Source organism: Rhinolophus hipposideros, assembly GCF_964194185.1.
Source record: "Rhinolophus hipposideros genome assembly, chromosome: 5".
Lineage (NCBI taxonomy): Eukaryota > Metazoa > Chordata > Mammalia > Chiroptera > Rhinolophidae > Rhinolophus > Rhinolophus hipposideros.
In genome coordinates this window covers 55,672,079-55,693,338 of record NC_138051.1, presented here as the reverse complement: position 1 = coordinate 55,693,338, position 21,260 = coordinate 55,672,079, and the positions used below count along the sequence as shown (strand labels likewise).

General features: G+C 36.4%; 1 protein-coding gene across 1 annotated transcript in view; it reads left to right on the top strand.

Moving 5' to 3' along the window:
- Positions 1-21,260, top strand: part of HERC1 (HECT and RLD domain containing E3 ubiquitin protein ligase family member 1) — a 175,389-nt gene that overhangs the window by 134,034 nt on the left and 20,095 nt on the right. Inside the window, exons 44-63 of the mRNA XM_081047817.1 lie at positions 418-617; positions 1,591-1,859; positions 2,630-2,682; positions 3,354-3,554; positions 4,279-4,453; positions 6,891-7,161; positions 7,295-7,508; positions 8,281-8,540; positions 9,287-9,414; positions 10,133-10,260; positions 11,071-11,271; positions 12,510-12,640; positions 13,649-13,848; positions 14,225-14,330; positions 15,813-15,959; positions 16,303-16,404; positions 17,436-17,609; positions 18,875-19,168; positions 20,244-20,309; positions 20,481-20,606. Of these exons, the coding sequence (XP_080903943.1) occupies positions 418-617; positions 1,591-1,859; positions 2,630-2,682; positions 3,354-3,554; positions 4,279-4,453; positions 6,891-7,161; positions 7,295-7,508; positions 8,281-8,540; positions 9,287-9,414; positions 10,133-10,260; positions 11,071-11,271; positions 12,510-12,640; positions 13,649-13,848; positions 14,225-14,330; positions 15,813-15,959; positions 16,303-16,404; positions 17,436-17,609; positions 18,875-19,168; positions 20,244-20,309; positions 20,481-20,606 (3,446 nt within the window). The remainder of the gene's footprint in view (positions 1-417; positions 618-1,590; positions 1,860-2,629; positions 2,683-3,353; positions 3,555-4,278; positions 4,454-6,890; positions 7,162-7,294; positions 7,509-8,280; positions 8,541-9,286; positions 9,415-10,132; positions 10,261-11,070; positions 11,272-12,509; positions 12,641-13,648; positions 13,849-14,224; positions 14,331-15,812; positions 15,960-16,302; positions 16,405-17,435; positions 17,610-18,874; positions 19,169-20,243; positions 20,310-20,480; positions 20,607-21,260) is intronic.

Sequence of the window (21,260 nt, the reverse complement as noted above, 5' to 3'; positions counted from 1 at the left end):
CGGCCACTCATAGCAGCACACGACAGCACACATCACTGGCCACTCACGCTGGACTCTCACGGACGCACACAGCAGCACACGGTAGCCCACGGCAGCCCAGCTCCAGGGAGAACTGCTGTTTTAGCTGTAGAGGGCGCAGCTCATTGGCCCATGTGGGAATCGAACCGGCGACCTTGGCATTAGGAGCATGGCGCTCCAACCACCTGAGCCACTGGGCCAGCCCCCAGTATGAGTGCTATTACCCCATTTTTACAGAAAAGAAAACACGTGATAGGTAAAATTTTATGTTTATGGTCTAGAATCCAGTAAGTCAGCTGAGATAGGCTCTGATCTTCATGTATGGAGGTTAAGAATTGGCGAAATATTCAGAATTATTTTATACATGCAAATAAAATGCCTTTTTTGTTTTGTTCTGAGCGGGGTTATACCGCTCTGTGCAGGCCCACAGGAATCAAAGTCGGAGAGAAGGAATATCTTTGCAGCAAGACCCAGGGGCGTTGTATGACTTTAATTTAGATGAGGAATTGGAAATTGATCTTGATGATGAAGCGATGGAAGCTATGTTTGGACAAGACCTGACCAGTGAAAATGATATTCTGGGAATGTGGATCCCAGAGGTACTGGATTGGCCTACCTGGGTGTGTGTGACTGCAGCGGGGGCTGCTCTGACTTATTTTCCTGCCCTCCTGTTCATAGCGTACTAATAACAGCCTTGCCTAGAGTTGTAACACTCTAAAAAGTCTTAACATCTCATCCTAAAGTTTGGGGTTCTAACACTTGAAGTTACTTTGATACCTACAAACTAATAAGAAAAAGTCTCTCTTGTTGCTGTCTCTGTGCGATTTTATTGCTTCTCTCCCCAGACTAGATGACTAGAGCCATATTGTGGCAATATTTGATTTTAATATCAAAGGTAGATTACAGAACAGGCATCAGGTCCCAGTCAACTGTGCTGGCTCTATAACATGGCTGCTGTGCTTACCTTGCTACTGAATGCATATCCTTTTCCTTTATAGGTTCCATTTAATCATTGTTAATGCCTCATTCTAGGAACCAGTGCCACTAGATCTTGTAAATACCTCCATCCAGGGGCAGGGTACATGGTGGGTTTGTATGTTTACATTGTTTAGTGTTATGCTTTGGTGGCAGTGAACTGAAAAGTTCAAAGGCGTAAGTCCTACAAGAAAGAGCATCTACTATATTATTAAGTTGATAAGATAAATGAATCTTAATGACTTCTTAGAAATCCAGAAAATATTTATGCATGTTATGTGGCTAGATAAAAAGTAGTTTTCATTAGAGGGATTTAAAAAAAATCATTTGAGATGAGGAAAATTGTTTTTATTCTCTTTTCTCAGTAGTATAGTCAGTTACTTTTATAACTTATTAAAGAGAGAAATGGGAAAGAACATCTTCAGATTGTGTGAGTGAATTCTGACTTGAAAGAAATTTATGTAGCATTAATGAACATCTCCCAAATATGCCAACACATGTAAACAAACTAGTTAATTTAATATCAGAAATAATCTATTGACCTTTTCTTAATTTTATGTTAAATTGACTAATAATTTGATATGTAATTTTGTGCAGCATGTTTGTGAGTCTGAAGACAGGGAGGAAGTGGTGGTGTGTGAACTGTGTGAATGCAGTGTTGTCAGCTTCAATCAGCACATGAAGAGAAATCACCCAGGCTGTGGGCGCAGTGCGAACCGGCAGGGCTACCGCAGCAATGGCTCCTACGTGGATGGCTGGTTCGGTGGAGAATGTGGGAGTGGAAACCCCTACTACCTGCTTTGTGGCAGCTGCAGGGAAAAGTACTTAGCCCTGAAGACCAAATCCAAGACAACAAGTTCTGAAAGGTACCTTGAAATTGTATGGATATTCAGACCCTCTGAATGAAGAGTACAAAATATCTCTTATTAAATACATGGGAATTAAAGCTGTTTTTCATGTGAGCAGTTACTTTTTAACTTTTCCTAAAGTCTTGTGATTTCTGAATTGGGGGCAGGAAGAATGGAAGAGGTTGAGGAATTCGTGTTCCTGTCAGAGCAGGGGGCGTCTGGTCCAGGAACAGTGGTATGTCAGCAGGTCCTTCACTGGAGTTTGACTGGGGTAACCTTTGGTGTGTTGGCACGTTGTGGGTAGGATGCTTGTGGTAACCTTTAGGAGGATTATGGTCAGTTGTTTTCATTGTCTTTTTCACCACATTTTGGACACCTTAATTAAGAGTTTTTCCTTGATGAAAAAATAGACTATTAAGAGAAAATGGCTTTCACGAAAATATTACCTCTTTATACCTTGAATAGCAGTTAATCTCTAGTGAGTAGGGTTTTTGACCTTTTAGTCAACTATTGAAATCTTTAAGGTATTCTGGAATAGGTTTTGATTTAAAAAATTGTTGATGGCTGATAAACCTCCCCAGTAATTTGGTAAAATAGTCGTTGATTTTGTAAGCATGTGTGTACTTACATGCCAACAGATTTTGTTACATTACCCCATAACATGAAACACACTTTTTATTTTTTGTTGCTTAATTAATGACCTCTTAAAATGTCCTAATGACTTAATTTGCATTTTTGGGTACTAACTGTTTTATATAAATACACAATGTTCTTCATGTTTGGTGCAGGTACAAGGGACAAGCTCCAGATCTAATTGGCAAGCAGGACAGTGTATATGAAGGTAGTTGTTTTGAGAGCTTCTTTTACATGTATTTTTTATATATACCTTCTGCTTAACATCTGATTACTAAAATTTACCTTCGTGTGTGTTTGTCTTTATGTACATCTTAACTTAAACTTTCCCTAAAAAGCTCAAGCTAGTTTGATAGCAGCAGCCCTAGTTTTACAAGTTAAAGGGCCTGGGTTCAAATATTAGCTTTACCACAGAATGTTCATTTCTGTGTGGCTTTTTTTTTTCAAAGTAAGGAAAGTATATAATAGTATATTTTCAATGTTTATCCTAATTGAGAAAAGTAAAAAAAAATAAAAGATTGAGTGAGCATCAGTTTATCTGGAGCATTCATTTACTTGAAATCATTCCCTAATGATTGTGGACAGCGTTTACTCTTTGTTGGCCCTGTAACAATATTTTTTTATTAGTTGAAACTTCCATTACCAGCTATAACGTTTGTTATTGCTATAAATGGATTTGACTGCTCTGACTCCCTTTCCCTTCTAGTGTTCTCACTGTGCCTAAGGAGTGCAGTTTGGTTGGGTCACCAGGAGATGGTGTCATAGTTCACTTTGTGGGCAGTGGCTTTCAGTCCACCTGCATCTTAGACATACCTCACAATAACCGTTGCCAGCAGTGTTTATATTCACATACCATACATCTATTTTTTTAAATTCCAGAAGACTGGGACATGTTGGAGGTTGATGAAGATGAAAAGCTAACAGGTGAAGAAGAATTTGAATTACTTGCTGGACCACTTGGTTTAAACGACCGGCGTATTGTACCAGAACCAGTTCAGTTTCCTGACAGTGATCCATTGGGAGCATCAGTAGCAATGGTAACAGCCACCAACAGTATGGAGGAGACTCTAATGCAAATAGGTAAACTGAAATGATGATTGGCATGGGTTTTATAGAGTCTACATTAATTTATTTCTTAGGTCAATAATAATAAGTTAAAGGTAAATAATAAGAATAAGGGTTCAACATTGTCCTATCCCATTAAGTATCCAAGTATCTTTAGTCAGTTGTTTTAACAATTTTTAAGGTATAATGCAATATTGAGTTTTGATTTTTTTTTTTTATGAAATAGTGAAGGGATAAAAAATGTATAAAACATGAGTAAGATTTTCTTTTTTACACTGTGATAAGAAAATCCTGGGACTGACTAAACTATCTTGCAGTCTTATTTGAGTGAGAGGGTATGGTAACTTTTTGCTATAGGAAATACAAAGTAAAGAATTGGGGCAGTATTGATGACTCACCCCTTAATGTGTACTCAAAGCTTGTTTTTAAAACTATATCTTTCATGTATTTGTTAATATTAGTAGATATGATACATGGACAAAATAAGTATTAATAAAATCCAAAAAATGTATAAGAAGTCTAAATGTATAAGAAGTCTTCTGTAATAGATTGTTAACTAAGAAATATCTATTTCTCCCAAGGAATTTTCTTTATAACAAAATTCCAGATGAGTAAAACACACTGGTTTGCTGGATTTCCTTGCAGCATAGAATCTAGGTAGAATGGGAAATTATTTCTGTAGTCCGGATATTTTTTTCTTACCATGTTGAGATCTAAACAAAATCTTAATGTTTTTCAGGTTGCCATGGCTCTGTAGAAAAGAGTTCCTCTGGGAGAATAACGTTAGGTGAGCAGGCAGCTGCCTTAGCAAACCCTCACGACCGAGTGGTGGCTCTAAGGAGAGTGACTGCTGCTGCTCAGGTTCTTCTGGCCAGAACCATGGTCATGAGAGCTCTGTCTCTTCTCTCGGTCAGGTAAGTGTTATTTTGTGTCAAATGATGCTAAGTTAGACTCTGGTATATATTAGACAGGAGTCTGGCTATTGTTTGGGAGGATGAGATAGAATTTTTACAAACTTGAATATCTACTATTGAACGAAAAGTTGGACATAGTCATCATTGTTATCCATTCAATCAGTTATTCAGTTAATACTTGGCTATCTTTAGGTAGAAAATAATGCCATTATAGTAACTGAGTGAACTGCAATCATTTTATTAGATTATCTGAAATGGGAAACTACAGCTATTGATCCATTTGGTACAGGGTGAAAATAAAGGATCAAATGAGTTTTTCTGCAGAATTAACCAACTGTAACTAAGTCAACCTGCAGATTCCATCATGGAGACCATGTTCATACTGTGGATTATAAAGTTAAAAAAAGGAAGAGAGTCAAGAATACCTAAAAGACATCCACTTAAGAAATGGTTAAGCTAGGGTATTTAACTGTCAGAAGGACTCCAAAAGAAACTCAACATAAAATTTAGATGAGATTGTACTTAAATTTTCTTGAGTACTGACTCAAGAATAGATAATTTGGACAGTGGAAAAGAATTCCAAAACTGACCCACACATATACGTAGATAAACACTTGATTTATGGTTTTTATGGCAGTGTTTATACTGCAGAGCATGAGGAAAGGATAGTCTTCTCAATAACTTGGGCTAAGTCAGATGGTTTATGCACATAGGGGGAAAAAAATGAGTCTTGGCCCTAACCTCACATTATATAAAACAAATATTTCCAAATGGCTCTAAGAGCTGAATGTGAAAGGTAGATCAAAAATGTTTCCGTAAGGTAACATAGGAAGAATTTATTCTTGATCTTGGGACAGGCGAGATTTCTAAGCAAGTCACAAAAGGTCTTCACCATAAAGAAAAAGGTTGATATATTGGACTGCATTAAAAAAAGAACCTCTGTTCAACAAAAGTCATTAATAAAGTAAAAACACAGAGGCTGGCCCAGTGGCTCAAGCGGTTGGAGCTCCGTGCTCCTAACGTGGAAGGCTGCCGGTTCAATTTTCACGTGGGCAAGTGAGCTCCACCCCCTGCAACTTAGATTGGACACAGCACCTTGAGCTGAGCTGCTGCTGAGCTCCCTGGATGGCTCAGTTGGTTGGAGTGCGTCCTCTTAACCACAAGGTTGCCGGTTTGACTCCCATAAGGGATGGTGGGCTGCGCCCCCTGCAACTAACAATGGCAACTGGACCTGGAGCTGAGCTGCACCCTCCACAACTAAGATTGAAAGGACAACAACTTGACTTGGAAAAAGTCCTGGAAGTACACAATGTTCCCCTTCCCCAATAATAAAAATCTTTTAAAAAAAAGCCACTGAATGGGAGAAGATATTAGCAATGCATATAACCAACAGAATATGTAAAGCATTCCTATAAATCAGTAAGAAAAAGACGAGAAAAATGGATAAAATACAAAATAATATAAAAGAGGATCTCCAAAAGGCCAATAAACATGAAAAACGAGGTGTTCAACCTCATTAGTCTTCAGACAAATGAAAATGAAAACCCAGTGACATACTACTACATACCCAACAGTATTGCTAAATTTTAAAAGACTAGGGGGAAAAGGTGAGCATGAGGATGTGGAACACACAGAACTCTCATACCCTGCTGGTGAGAAAATAAATTGGTACAAATGTTTTGGAAAGCTGTTCGCTAGCACCAACTAAAGGTGAATATTAACTTATTCCATGACCCAGAAATTCACTTCTGGGTACACAGCCAACAGAAATGCTTGCATGTATGCACCCAAAGACATAAGCAGGAATGTTCATGGCAGTACTATTCATAATAGCACCACACTGGAAACCTCCTGATTGTCACCTGTATAAATTATGGTAGATTTCATTTATATGTCAGTGAAAATGAATAACTACTGCTATAATTCAACAACATGGATGGGACTTAAAAACATAATGTTGAGCAAAAGAAGCCAGACACAAAAGAATACTTTATTATTTTAGTTATATAAAGTTCAAAAACAGGCAAAACTGATTTATGATTTTAGATGTCAGAATTATGGTTACTTTTGAGGGCATAGTGACTGAGAAGGGCCCGAGCAGACTTCTAAGGTGTTGATAGTATTTAGTTTCTTAATTTGGGCATCAGTTGCATGGGTTTGTTCAATTTATGCCCATCATTTGTGAACATTCCTGTATGTTATATTTTGGTAATTCAGTTATACTTCAAGCATATGTCAACATTTTTTAAAAAGTTTCAATAACAGTTAACAGCTTACGTAATATTTTTGGACATCTTTTAGGACATGTATGACTAGTGATACTAGAGCTTACCTTTTATTTTGGTTGTTGGTACTATGGATGATATGTGGTATTTCAAATGGTCCCTTAAGAAATCTGTTTTCTCTATCCATTTGATGTGTTTTCCTTTTCTGGTAGTGGTTCCAGTTGTAGCCTGGCTGCTGGTCTTGAATCTCTGGGACTTACAGATATCCGAACGCTGGTTCGATTGATGTGCTTGGCTGCAGCAGGGAGAGCTGGCCTCTCCACCAGCCCTTCTACCACGGCAGGAACATCAGAACGCTCACGAGGTGGGCACAGCAAGGCCAACAAGCCCATCTCTTGCCTGGCCTATCTGAGCACAGCAGTGGGATGTCTGGCATCAAACACACCTAGTGCCGCAAAACTCCTGGTACAGTTGTGTACACAGGTAAGCTAGTTTTCAGGACTTTTCTTGTTGCATTGTTTCCAATAGATTCTTAAAAGAACCTTTTGAGGTGAAATCTTTTTGTTCCAAAATTATATGTAAAAATTAAATTTGTTTATTCCAATTGCCTCTTCAGAACTTGATTTCTGCTGCAACAGGTGTAAATCTAACCACGGTCGATGATCCAATTCAGCGAAAATTTCTACCCAGCTTTCTCCGAGGAATTGCCGAAGAGAATAAGCTTGTAACCTCCCCAAACTTTGTTGTAACTCAGGCCCTTGTGGCATTACTAGCAGACAAGGGGGCCAAACTGAGACCTAACTATGATAAGTCAGAAGTTGAAAAGAAAGGTAAGTTCTATACCATTTAATTTGTACAGTCTTCTAATCAATTTGTATTGTCTCCTTATCAATTTATTCATGTTTTTTAAAATGCATTTTGGCATTGTGGTATGTGATGAATTATATAAATGTATACTTCTTAAGTTTAGATAATAAAAGAAGTGCATGGATAGTTTTTCATTGTGCATAGAAACCAATGTTAGAAAATGTACCAAATTCGTCTTCATTTGATTAGATTATTTTATTAGATTATGGTTTGAGTCACCATAGATAATAATCCTGGTAGATTTCCTTAATAAAATTGAGATGAAGATACTGCTGTTTTTCTCTTTGTCTTAAGATGATAACACTTTGGAGGGACTGCTTAATCATACAACCCTTCTCTTCATCAGGACCACTTGGCCAAGAGAGATGGATCTTTGGATCTCTCAGCCCCGTCCCTTGACTGGCTGTTAAGATCACTTTGAGCAGCAAAAGCCAAATTCTTATTCTTTAGCGCATGCTGCCTCTGCCCTGGCCTTCAAATTATTTCTGCTGCATTCTCAGTCTATGGGTCCTTAGAGCAAAGACTATTAATTGATGAATATAAATGTACATTTGCAATGAATGCAATTTTTTAATGTAATTTGGTGTGAGAGAAATGCTTTATATCTTATGTGCATATGTTAGTGAAATGATTGCTTACAAAAGTGCTAATTCTTAAAAGATAGGGGTTAACCCATTTTTGTTTGTTCACCACCACCAGCTCTCACCTGGGTATTATTTCATTGTTTCGTTTAAGGAGATTTAACTGCTCAATTGTATGTCCATCCTTCCTATGATCCTTCTGGTGTAGGCCCTCTGGAGCTGGCTAATGCCCTGGCAGCTTGCTGCCTCTCCTCCAGGCTGTCCTCACAGCACAGGCAATGGGCTGCTCAGCAGCTCGTGCGCACTCTGGCTGCACACGATCGCGACAACCAAACTACTCCACAAACATTTGCTGATATGGGAGGAGATCTCAGAAAATGCTCCTTTATCAAGTTGGAGGCTCATCAGAACAGAGTATGTATTTTGAGCAACAAGTATGATCATCTTATGTAAGATCAAATAGTTTCTGCCCTTCTCAAAGAACTTCAAGTGAAGGTCTCTCTCTCTCTCTCTCTCTCTCTCTCACACACACACATACACACGCACAATTATCAATATTATCTTGTAGTTACCAACTCTCCTTTCTCTGTGTGTTGGGTTGACATTATAGTATACAAATGGGAAAATCAGATGGAGGATGAGAAGAAAACCAAACGGATAGCCGCACAAAAAATGAAGACTTCTACATGCAAGAGGAAAAGAAATTGGCCTCACTGTTTTAATCTCACTCACTGGGCCCAAGAGAAGTGACAAGGGCAGTTTAGGAAATGATGACTGGCTTCTGTTATTTAACTAATTTTAAAATTACTTATTAGTCTGTGTTATTTTATAAAACATAAATATGTTGAAGTACTTATACTTTATTGAATTAAATAAACATGTTTTTGAATTAAATAAACTTATTTACTGAAAATTCCAACAGTTTCAGATAACCCAAATGAGTTTGGGCATAGAACTTTAAAATATACTTCAGATGGGTATGTATTTATAAGCTAATTAGAAAAGAATGAGACCATGTATGCTGCATTATAACATAGATGCTTTTTATTTTACAATTTCATGGTAGATTTTTTGTTTAATTTGATAGAACTTTTTCAAATGACAGAATCATTTGATTCAAAACTTGCTCAAGCATTGCTGGACTTTTTTAACTTTTCTAGGTAATGACTTGTGTTTGGTGTAATAAAAAAGGACTCTTGGCTACAAGTGGCAATGATGGCACCATCCGGGTGTGGAATGTTACCAAGAAGCAGTATTCACTTCAACAGACCTGCATGTTCAGCAGACTGTGAGTGCTGATGTCATCCTCTCTTGTATAACATTTAAAATAAGAGAACTCTAAACATGCTTCGTCGTGGCTGTGTTAATGTAATCAAATTGTTACTAAAATATTTTAGTTTTTCTTTTAGAATAGTCTTATTATATCCCCAATGTGTTTTTAAATTTCCAGGATAGTAATTCAGCAAATAAAAATTTTAGCTATCAATAGTTGGATTTATTCAGAATTAAATCAAGATAAATGTTCTAGCAAATAAATGCCCAATTCTATAAAACAGTAGGCTAATTTTCCATCATTCTTCAAGGATTATTTATGAATTAGAGTAATGATGTTTCTTCTGTAGCAGAATGTAGCATCTTTTATAGACAGCTGTAGGTATTTCTTTTCTGAGGACTTACCTAGAGATGAGACAAACAAGAATCAGTGTCTTCTGGATAATAACCACGTGTACAACCCATATAGAATCAGAATGTCTTTATTGACAAATAATGGACTACATTAAATGGTGAATAGTCTAAGCATCACTCGTTTATAATTCTATATTTTTTGCATTATGAGAAACAGTAGCTACTATGTGATTGTCAAATACTGCTAGCTGAGCTTTTGAAATGTAAGAATCTGCTATTATATACCGAGGTCTACGTGAAACAATTACTTTAAGAATTGGGGTTTAATTTATGTTTGGAGGATGGGGATTAGAATTCCATTGATATCTATTATATTCTAGGGAAGAGGGTACTGAGGAAAGCCTGGTGTCACCCAGTGATCCAAGTTTCTCACCTGTTTCCTGGAGTATCAGTGGCAAATATCTAGCTGGGGCTTTGGAAAAGATGGTGAATATCTGGCAAGTTAATGGTAAGACTCATGTAAATAATAGTAAACTGCTGAAGGTACTTTTTAAGCCTTTCTCTTAGTCTTTTGGCAATGGCCTCCCTTCACCTTGAAACTCACAATCTATTAATCAACTATGAAAATCTATGCATAATATGTTTAAATTAAAGAGGACATGTTCATTTCCTGATTTTCCTTTCTGGGAGTTTCAACTAACCTGGTAATTATAGACTAAAAGTTCTTTTCATGTACCACTGAGTCTTCAGAGTAGGGTTTGAGGAGAATTAACATTACTGAATTTTCAGCTATGTATTCTTTTGAATCACTTGAAATATTTCTATTTATTTTGTCTGTTTCACAAGTACAGATTTGTCAATTTTAATAATACCTCTCTGGACAGTAAAAATTATCATTATAATCTTGGACTCATCAGTATTTTTGTTTGTTTTTGCATATTTGAGGGATGGCTGTTCTATTTCACATATTTGAAGGAATAGCTATCCTTAACTGTAGGTACAGTTCTTATGTTAATTTGGTTTTCAGTAATTATTAGGAAAGGACTTAAGTGTTTGCCATTTATACACTATTTTCTTTTACTCTTCTGTAAAGCTACCATTTTTGTAGCTTTACAGAGGAACCTATTAATTTGATTATGTAGTATATAAATGAAGGATCCTGTCTTGCAGTCATATTCATTAGTAGGCTGTTATGCAATTAGGGACTGCTCTAAGTGTGTATTAGAATTAGGTAGTAATTATTTTTGTTCTTGCTTTGTTTTTAAGAATTGCTTTTAAGAATTAAGTAACAACTAGTAAACATTTTCTCCATCTTTAGGAGGAAAAGCATTAGTAGATATTCAGCCTCATTGGGTATCTTCCCTGGCTTGGCCGGAAGAGGGTCCAGCTACAGCCTGGTCAGGAGAGTCTCCGGAATTATTGTTGGTGGGACGGATGGACGGATCTTTAGGACTGATCGAAGTTGTTGATGTGTCTACCATGTACCGTCGAGAATTGGAGCATTGCTATCGAAATGATGGTAAATAACTTGACTTACATCTAGTTAAGAAAGTGTTCCCCCAAGTTAAATAGAGTTAGTTTTTTGGCACTTGCTTTTAAAAATGCTGAGTAAATATTACTTTTGACTGTGTTTTCTAATTTATCCAGTTGGTGTTTCATTTTAATTAGTTATTAAGTTGAAAGATATTTCTCTCCCAGCCTTTACCACAGGTCTCTGCCAAAAGAGATACAATAGTAATATACTAGTCATTCATCCTTTGTGTTAGTGTCTAATCACTTATAGCAGGTTCCAAATCTCCCTTGAAGGTTAGGAATGTCCAAGAGAAAAAAAGATAATAATCATTGGTAGAGATGAAATTGTTAACAAATGAATGAAATGAGGAAATAGGGGAAAGAGGAGGAGGGGAGTTCGTGGTCTGACGAGGGATAGTAGTCAAGTCTACTTTAATGTATTTTCTCACTTTATTCCCTTTGGATGCATAGGCGTATTACTAGATAGTTTTTATTAGTCCTTTTAGGAGAGTGGGGTATTTCAGCATTCACAGCCCCAGCTTAAATTGTACTGTGTTAGCAGAACAGAACAGCTTTGGGGTTTTTTTGTTTTTGTTATTTTTAGTAGATAATACAGTCATAGGGTTCAAAAATTTTTAAGTTTAAAAAGGTATACAGTGAAAAGTTCTTCTTCCATCTACTCAGTTCCCATGTCTCCATTCTACTCCCACAGATAAATACTGTTTTTTACTTCTTTTGTAGTTGTCCAGTGTTATACATACTTAAAGACGCATATATGAATATAGATTGTTAGAGTAGAATATGTTTGATAAAATATGGAAACATACTGAGTATGGAATATTAGCAAAAGAAGGGACAGGTAATTTTCTTTCTATGATGGGGATCATTTCACTTCTTAGTTTCATGGTAGATTCTGGTCCAAAAGGAAAGAACCTAGTACAATTACTTGAAATCAGCAAAGGAATTCAAATTTTGTCTTTCTTTTTGAATAACCACCTGAAAAGAATGAAAGGTTAAAAATGAGGTAGTCCTTGTCACTTGTAAATAACACTTTTTAAAATGAGTTACCTGAAATCCCTGCAGTATGCCTACATTTTGTCTAAATTCAATACAGAGATGTTTGAAAACTTACTTGCAATGGTTCAATAGCATATATTTGCAAAGCCTCTATTTTTTAAGTTAGACAATGACAAATACATTTCTCTCTTTTTTTTCTTTTAAAATTTTTATTTTGTTCTATGTTAGTGTCTGTAACTTGCATTGCTTGGTTCAGTGAAGATAGACCATTTGCAGTGGGATATTTTGATGGAAAATTGCTATTGGGAACAAAGGAACCACTTGAGAAAGGAGGCATTGTTCTAATTGATGCACATAAGGTAAAACATCTTTAGTAGATGGTTACATTTTCTTGTTTCTTACTGTAGTGTTCCTTAATACTAATTTCTTTAGAAAAATGTTTCACATCAGTCACTTATAATATTCTATCATTATACAAAGTCTGTGGATCATGTATATACGTGGAAAAGTCTATGTAAGAAAGCCATCAAGCCAAAAAAGAAGTAAAACCAAAACAGTGAAATAGGAACACTGGTAGGGGGAGAACATTTGTCAAAGTAAATCCCACTAACGCAAGAAATTCCATCTATTAAGAATCATTCTTTTACCTTAAACAGAGATTGCCAGTTCAGATGTTTATAGGACCAGGTAGGCAAGTGACATAAATGCATTAAGCTAGTAATTGGAAGTGGTGAAGGAGTGTTTAAAAAAAAAAAAAGTCAGAAGAATACAATGATAACCATATATACAAAACACACCCCAGGGGTGGCCAGTTAGCTCAGTTGGTTAGAGCGCGGTGCTCTTAACAAGGTTGCCCGTTCGATCCCCACATGGGCCACTGTGAGCTGCGCCCTCCACAACTAGACTGAAACAAGTACTTGACTTGGAGCAGGTGGGTCCTGGAAAAACACAAATAAATAAAAGTTAAATAAATAAATAAATTAAATAAATAAATAACATGTCCCAGATTCTCATTAGTATTTGCTATTTTGGTATGAGGGGTACATTTTTTTAAGTTTCTTCTTTTTCATATTTCAATATAAATAAAAATGACTCATAAAATGTTAGTGAGGGGTAAATATTCCTTCTGAATCAGGATTTCATAATTATTCCACTAACATTTATTGAGCTTTGACTGCAGCAAATATATATAATGCCGACTATATTAATGGGTGAGTTGGTGTCGTGATTGGAAATGATATAACAGTATCTGATTTGCATAAAATGTTGATTTCCAAATAATAGAAGTATAGGTTGTAAATATTGAGTTTAAAGTATTTGTGAAGGAAGTATTACTATGATTTTTTTTCTCCCCCTACCATTTCAAGGATACTCTTGTTAGTATGAAGTGGGACCCAACAGGTCATATTCTTATGACATGTGCAAAAGAAGAAAATGTGAAACTCTGGGGGCTGGTTTCAGGATGCTGGCGCTGTCTACATTCACTCTGCCATCCATCTATTGTAAATGGCATCGCTTGGTGCAGCCTCCCAGGGAAAGGACCCAAGCAGCATTTACTAATGGCTACGTATGTTGTAAATTTTTGTGTGTGTGTGTCTTAATTTTTATAGACTGTTACTTGCATAAAATAAATGTGTTTTCTCAATAGTCTTATACAGTTTATTGCTAGTTACTAGTCTTCAAATGTGTAATACCATAAGATCACCTTAGAGAAATAAAGAGCAGTATTCTAATGTGAATCTTCATATGTAATCTTCTTATCTGGGTGTGATGTTAGAATATCAGTCCTAGTTGTATTTCTTAGATTGTAGCATACCTACTACAAATAAATTTTAAAATAATCTCTTTTAGTGGTAGTTCTATCGGGTCTTAATTGATTATTATTTGAAAATACTTTTACTTCTGCATATTGACATGTTTTGGTTTTATGTGATTATTTTAAGTGGCTGTCAGAGTGGCTTAGTATGTGTTTGGCGTATTCCCCAAGATACTACACAAACCAGTGTAGCTGGTTCAGAAGGATGGTGGGACCAGGAATCAAATTGCCAGGTAAACATTCTGGTGATTTTGAAGACCTTATCTGAAACCGTAAATAGTATATGTTATGAAAGTAATCCTCCCTTAATTACTAAGATACTGCTGTATCCCAAAGGGTAAGATCCATTAGGGAAACATGAATAATTGTCATGCTTTGTGTACTCTCTGAATTAGCTTACTTTTTTATAAGTCACAAACACCATAATTGCTTGTTAAGGTGAGATATTCAATAAATACTGAGTGGTGATCATTTATAATAATGGGTGTAATGGACACTACAAATAGACAAGTCCAAAGTTAGGTCTTTGGTTCAGTGAGATAGGACCGCCACAGGAGCACATCTATCCAAAGTATTAATATCTCCTCCTGATACCAGAATTCCCCCTATGAAGAACAATTTATTTACCTTAAACAGAGGTTACAAATTCAGATAGATGCTTACAGGGCTAACAATCTAGGCACGTAATATAAATTCCTGAAGCTGGGAGTTGAAAGGTGTGGAGACGGTTTAAAAAACAAAACCCAGAAGTGCACATACTTCATATAATGGGCACATTGCCACAAAGCTGATCGTCACCCTCAAGAAATGAGAGCCTATTGTTACTAAATTGTCTTTTTTTGTGATAGAAGCTAAAAAATCCAGTGTTTTAAGTAAAATCTCCCAATGTTAAACATTGGTACCTGATTTAAGATTCTTTACAGCACTGGGTGGCCAATCCAATTGCATCTCTGAGCTACCAGTTTGCAGCCTCTGTTGCTGTTTCTTTTGTCCATGACACAAATATCCCTGAAAGAAATACTATGCTTTATGTGATCTTTGGGTAAATGCATACACCTGGTATTATACTCTGTCATAACTAGAAGGAAGAGGGAGCTCGGGCAGGGAGGAAGAGGTGAGGAGGGATGGGTAGGTAACTCACTAATGGGAGGAAAATATCACAGAGGTGGAGGTAGAAGCACTAAAGATAAATCTAGTTTGTTCTTTATGCTAGAGAGTATTTGGACAGGCCTTACCTATCTTACTTCTAAAACCTGCAGAGCAAATACGGAATTAGACATCACATGACAGAACCATCTGCAGCAAATAGATGTACCTCTTTGTGTCGAGCCAGCATATACAATTCACAAATGTTAGAGGCTATAAATGAAAACTGCATAGTTAAATTTGTGAAATTAAAACACTCATTAAGAAGTAGAAGTTACAGTTTACTTATCTCTGAGGGATAATTGGAACTTAGGAATGTAGTCATTTCTGCCAGTTTGAAGAGTAAGAAGTTAGCTTAGAAGTGTTTCAAAAAAGATGAAACTCACCGTTAGCAAAGGAGAACCAGGTTAATATTTTGTTTTCTCAGTTAGCTTAATCTTTATGAGAGTTATCTTTCCCTCTTCCCCAGTGTTATACTGAAATACAAAATTTCCAAGAATGAATTATTAATCTTGAATTTATAAATTATTTTAATTTTAATATATGTTAAAAACAAAAATGAATTGCAGGATGGATATAGGAAACCAGCCGGAGCCAAGTGTGTTTATCAGCTGCGGGGACACATCACCCCCGTTCGGACCGTTGCCTTTAGTTCTGATGGGTTGGCCCTGGTGTCTGGTGGACTAGGTGGGCTCATGAACATTTGGTCTTTAAGGGTAAGAGTATAGATGTTATTTTTATCTTAAGAAATGTTTTTCATTAACTTACATATGATAAAAACAAACCCAATCAATCCTAGGAATATTTTATGTAGTAATATCTTGAATACTGGAAAACTCCTTTCAGAATCCTCTCCCCTTTAATTTTTTTTTTATTGATAAGTTCTTTTAAAGTCTTCGAGGCCCTAGAAAATTGGGTAGTAGGTATGTCATTGGACATCATCAAATTTAGCTGAAGTGTAGATTTTAGAATATGTTTTTATGAATGTAAAGTATAAATTTAAAATGTAAATAATAGCCAAGGTTAAGTAATGCATATTATAAATACATCTCATTTTAGGATGGCTCTGTCTTACAAACTGTTGTGATAGGCTCTGGAGCTATTCACACCACGGTATGGATTCCAGATGTTGGGGTTGCTGCTTGTTCAAATAGATCAAAGGTAATTTAAGTTATATCAAATCATAGGGTATAAGGCTGTAAGGTATCTTAGAAATCATAGTCCAAACATCCCACTTTACAGAGGAGGAAACAGATATTCAGAGGGATTATTTCTTGCCCAAGATAATGCAACTATTTAGTGGCAGAAAGAAAAGTAGAACTCAGGTCTCCTGATTTATAATCTAGTACTCTTCCTATTATACCCCAGACTTCAGTGAAGTGCTTAGTTATTGAATGACTTCATCTCCATTGTAAGTTATAAAGTGGATTTTGACTTTCTGCCATGAGATTTGAGATAGCACTAAACTGTCTCAAAAGAACTTTCTCTGAAAAGAAGGACCATCTCAAAGACATTTAACTCAAGTATACACAATATATTTTGGTTTCCAAATTTAATATTCTAGTTAAAAAAATACTAGCCCCCTACTGCTGTGAAGTAAGTAATTCTATGACATTATCCCCTTTAATATTGCCTTTTATACCCTTAATGAATAGAGTCGTTGTGCTGCTCTGGTGTACATTCTATGTGGTTAAATGATACTGAAATAGACCTGTAAAGCTGCATGAATAGTCGTACTAGAAGTAAGATACAGAACCAGACCCTAGGCAGTAGTGGCCTGTGTAGAATAAACCATAGAGCCACAGTTCGAGTGCTGCTTCTTTTGCACATATGTCCCTCAGCAGACAGAGTACTACTTCCTTTGGTATCCCTGTGGTCATGTCAGACTTTTAAAATATGCTAGATACTTTGTCCTCCAAGTCCTATGTAATAGCAAATAATTCCTGTTGTCTCTTAGAAGAATCAGCTAATCCAAGGTAGTTCACAAATTTTATGGTTCTTATTCACTTGTTTTTACTTAGGCAAAATTTAGGATGTTTTGAAGTTCATAGGCATTAAAAGTACAGCATAAAATGTCCAAAAAGCAAACATGTTTAATGCAATTACTGGAAGGAATATCTCAGATGTGAATGGTGATAGAATTTTTTATCTTTTATTTAAACAAATCTTGTGACATGATTTATTTCCATCAGGATGTTTTGGTTGTGAATTGTACCCCAGAATGGGCTGCTGCCAATCATGTTTTAGCAACCTGTAGGACAGCACTGAAACAGCAAGGTGTTCTGGGATTAAACATGGCTCCCTGCATGAGAGCGTTTCTGGAGCGGCTACCCATGATGCTTCAGGAGCAGTATGCCTATGAAAAGGTGATTGATTTCACTAATTCCTACAGATCTACAGATACCTGGTGCTTTGGAATTTGAATTACAGCTTTGAATTTACCCCTCAAGAGGATGAGGTCTGAGGAAAATACATGGGGCTATTTGGGCAGAATCAAATGAAGATGAGTCATGCTTACAGCAGTTGTTCAGTAATCCTAAGTCTACTCCTACTTTATTTTAGTGAGAGTAGTTTAAAAATAACCCTCAAATTTGAATGGTGTTTTTATATCATTCTTTTTCAGATTATTTATTCACTCTAAAACTTCTTAAAATACCTGTGCCTCAGAGTAGTATCTTCCCATTTTTTTTTACCTATTTATATACCTATTAAAAATATATCTATTTTTGTGTGGTTTTGCCATCCCAGAGTTGGGAGGTGGGAGTGGATACGGCTGTCAGAGTGAACATCTCCCCACATCAGTTGATTCCTTGTGGAAAGTTGTATGGAAAAGCTAAGTTTGACTGAGTAGGGTCATTAAATACTAGAATGAGGAATTACAGAATTTGTTCCTGTGTAGCCTGTCTTCCAGGCCTTACTAGTCACAGTGTGCTACCCCTAGGTAGAGCAATTTAGAGCGATTTAGGTTTGGTTTGGGAATTTTTTTGCCAAGTTACATTAATATAATCAACTGTTACCACACCCAGTTAATTTCACTGATGCATTTGCCCACAATTTCTTTTCTTTTTTTTTTTTTTTTCACAATTTATTTTCTGAATCACTTAGTCTGTCACAGAGTTGCTCTCCTACAACTAGGGAGCACCATGAAAAAAGGATTTTCTTTTGGCGGCTACCAGAGTTCTCTTGGTAAATGAGGAATTGTGAAAAGGAGCAGCTGTCCTTGATTCAATTGTTACCTGTTTGCCTTTTTTTTCCTAAATCAAGAAAAATTACTGAAAATATACTAAACAACATGATATCCTGAATTGGATTCTGGAGCAGAAAAGGGGTATTAATGGGAAACCATATAAAGTTGTGTTGTTTAGTTAGTATTGTATCAGTGTTAATTTCTTAGTTTTGATCAATGCACCAGTTATGGAAGATGTTAACATTAGAGGAAGTTGGGTGAAAGGTTTATAGGAATTCTCTACTGTCTCTACAACTCTCTGTATATCTAAAGTTATTTCATAGTAAAAAGCTTAAAAAACAGTGAATTTAAAAAATAAAATTACAGGCTATCAGATTGCAGTAGGTTAATTTAGAATATTTGTCAGAGGTTCTTCAGCGTAATGTCCTTGCATTTTTCTCTTAGCCTCATGTGGTTTGTGGTGACCAGCTTGTTCACAGCCCCTATATGCAGTGTCTGGCTTCCCTTGCTGTGGGACTTCATCTGGACCAGCTGTTGTGTAACCCTCCAGTGCCACCACACCACCAGAACTGTCTCCCTGACCCTGCATCCTGGAATCCGAATGAGTGGGCCTGGTTAGAATGTTTCTCAACCACCATAAAAGCTGCTGAAGCCCTGACCAATGGAGCACAGTTTCCAGAATCTTTTACTGTTCCAGATCTAGAGCCTGTTCCAGAGGATGAACTTGTATTCCTAATGGTAAGTGTAATAGGAACTGCTGTTCTTTGTGGCTGAGATTGTATCATGGGTGTTTAGCATGTAGCAGCTCCTCAGTAAGTATTTGCTAGCTTGAATAGCTAGAAACATACCCTTAGATAAACTTAAAATATTTTGCTTTCAGATAGTCACTTTTGATCTGCTGTCAGGCCTCTGTGGTGACAGGGATTGATTATATGAGAACTAGAGCTCTTATAAACTTGCTAGCTCTCAATGACATAGTCCCATATTTTCCCTTTTTTTTGTTGTTCATAAGTGCCTGTAAGTACCTTATTTGTATATATTTTAGCATCTTTTCCTGGTCGTCTTTTAAGGTTTATTTCATGTATAGATTCTAAATTATTTGGCACTTCAATCATGTTTGTAATCACCATGAAATAAGAATATAGAAGAGCATTCTGATTGTATTTGAGTGTCTAGCAATATAAACTATGATGTAGGTACTGCAGGCCAGCACATGATCCAACACACCCTGGACTTAAAGTTTATATATACAAATATTTGAATTTATAAATATAGATAAAATATAAACAGACATGAATTGAGGAAAATTATCTAAATGAGAACACTTTAATTAGGAAATGTCCTTCTGAGCCCATTTGCCCCAAATCTGTCATTTTGTAAATGAGGAAACTAAAGCCCAGAAAGATGAAGTGACCTGCTCAAAGCTATACAGCAAGTTTATGGGACAGTGGCTCCTGGACATGACCTTATTCCTTTGGGTGCTCAGAAAACATAAATGGTTAGCTTTGAATCACCAAGGTGATAGTGATAGTTGATAGTGAAAGTGTTTATAATAAAGGGAAATACTAACAATGCCTAAAGTCAAGTTTGGCATGATTATAAAACTGGCTTAATTTCTCATATTACCAAGTTCTTTTTTGTGAAGACCAAGTTTTAGAAGAAGACTTAGTTGTTTTTAGGTTGGTGCAAAAGTAATTGCGGTTTTTGCTATTTTAATCTTTTAAACCGCAATTACTTTTGCACCAACCTAATAGTTAAGAACAGGTAAATGTGATTAAGCAAGATTGATCCTGACATTTGCCCTGTCTTACAGGATAACAGTAAATGGATTAATGGCATGGATGAACAGATTATGTCTTGGGCAACTTCCAGACCTGAGGTCAGTAAAGATGGACATCACTATATGGTAGTTCCAGTAAATCTTCTGATTGTAAATGCTTGTGTGTTTGTGTCCTGGTGTCTCCCATAGAGACCAGCACACACTTGGTACTCAGTACCTGCTTGTTTGAATGAATGAGAATCTAATTTTGAGATGATTGTTGTTATCTAGGACTGGCACCTTGGAGGTAAATGTGATGTCTACTTATGGGGTGCTGGCAGGCATGGACAACTGGCAGAAGCTGGAAGAAACGTAATGGTACCTGCAGCAGCTCCCTCATTCTCACAGGCCCAACAGGTAACTATCAGGGTAAAAAAATGGAGAAGAAACTTGGAAACTGATAGCTCTGTCTGATTCCTTTGCTGTCAGTAACACTGGGGAATAAATTTGTGCATTTCATAGTCCATTGTAAGGAATCACTAAAGAAAGGCATGATGTTATAGCTTCCAAATAAAAGTTTTCCTAAGGTTTTTATCAGACTTAAGTTGTATTAATAATTTTCTAAATTTTTCTTGCTTTCACGTCTAATAAATTAACATCTTGAAGCATTAGGCCTTTCCAATACTTATTTATAGAAGATACTTCTAATTATCGATTCTCTCTTTGGAGCTATAGACTTACTCAGATCTTTAACCAGATTTCATTGACACCCCTCCCCTCTTCTAGTAATTGTCTACTATATATCCAAACCTTTCCTGAGGTCACTGCTTTCTCTTTCGTTCTTCTCTACCTCAGTAAGTCCCAGAATGCACTATTCTTTCTCATGTATATCCCTTCCAGTTTATACCTCTTGCTGACCTCCAGTCTTTCATATTTCCCGGTCACCCTTTCCTCTTTTTTATTTTATCTACTTTGTTGTTAATATTATTTAAACTCTTCACAATTGGCTGAAATCCCTGTAAATAAAATAGTTCAAACTATCTTAAAAACTCAGGTGAGCCTCATACATCT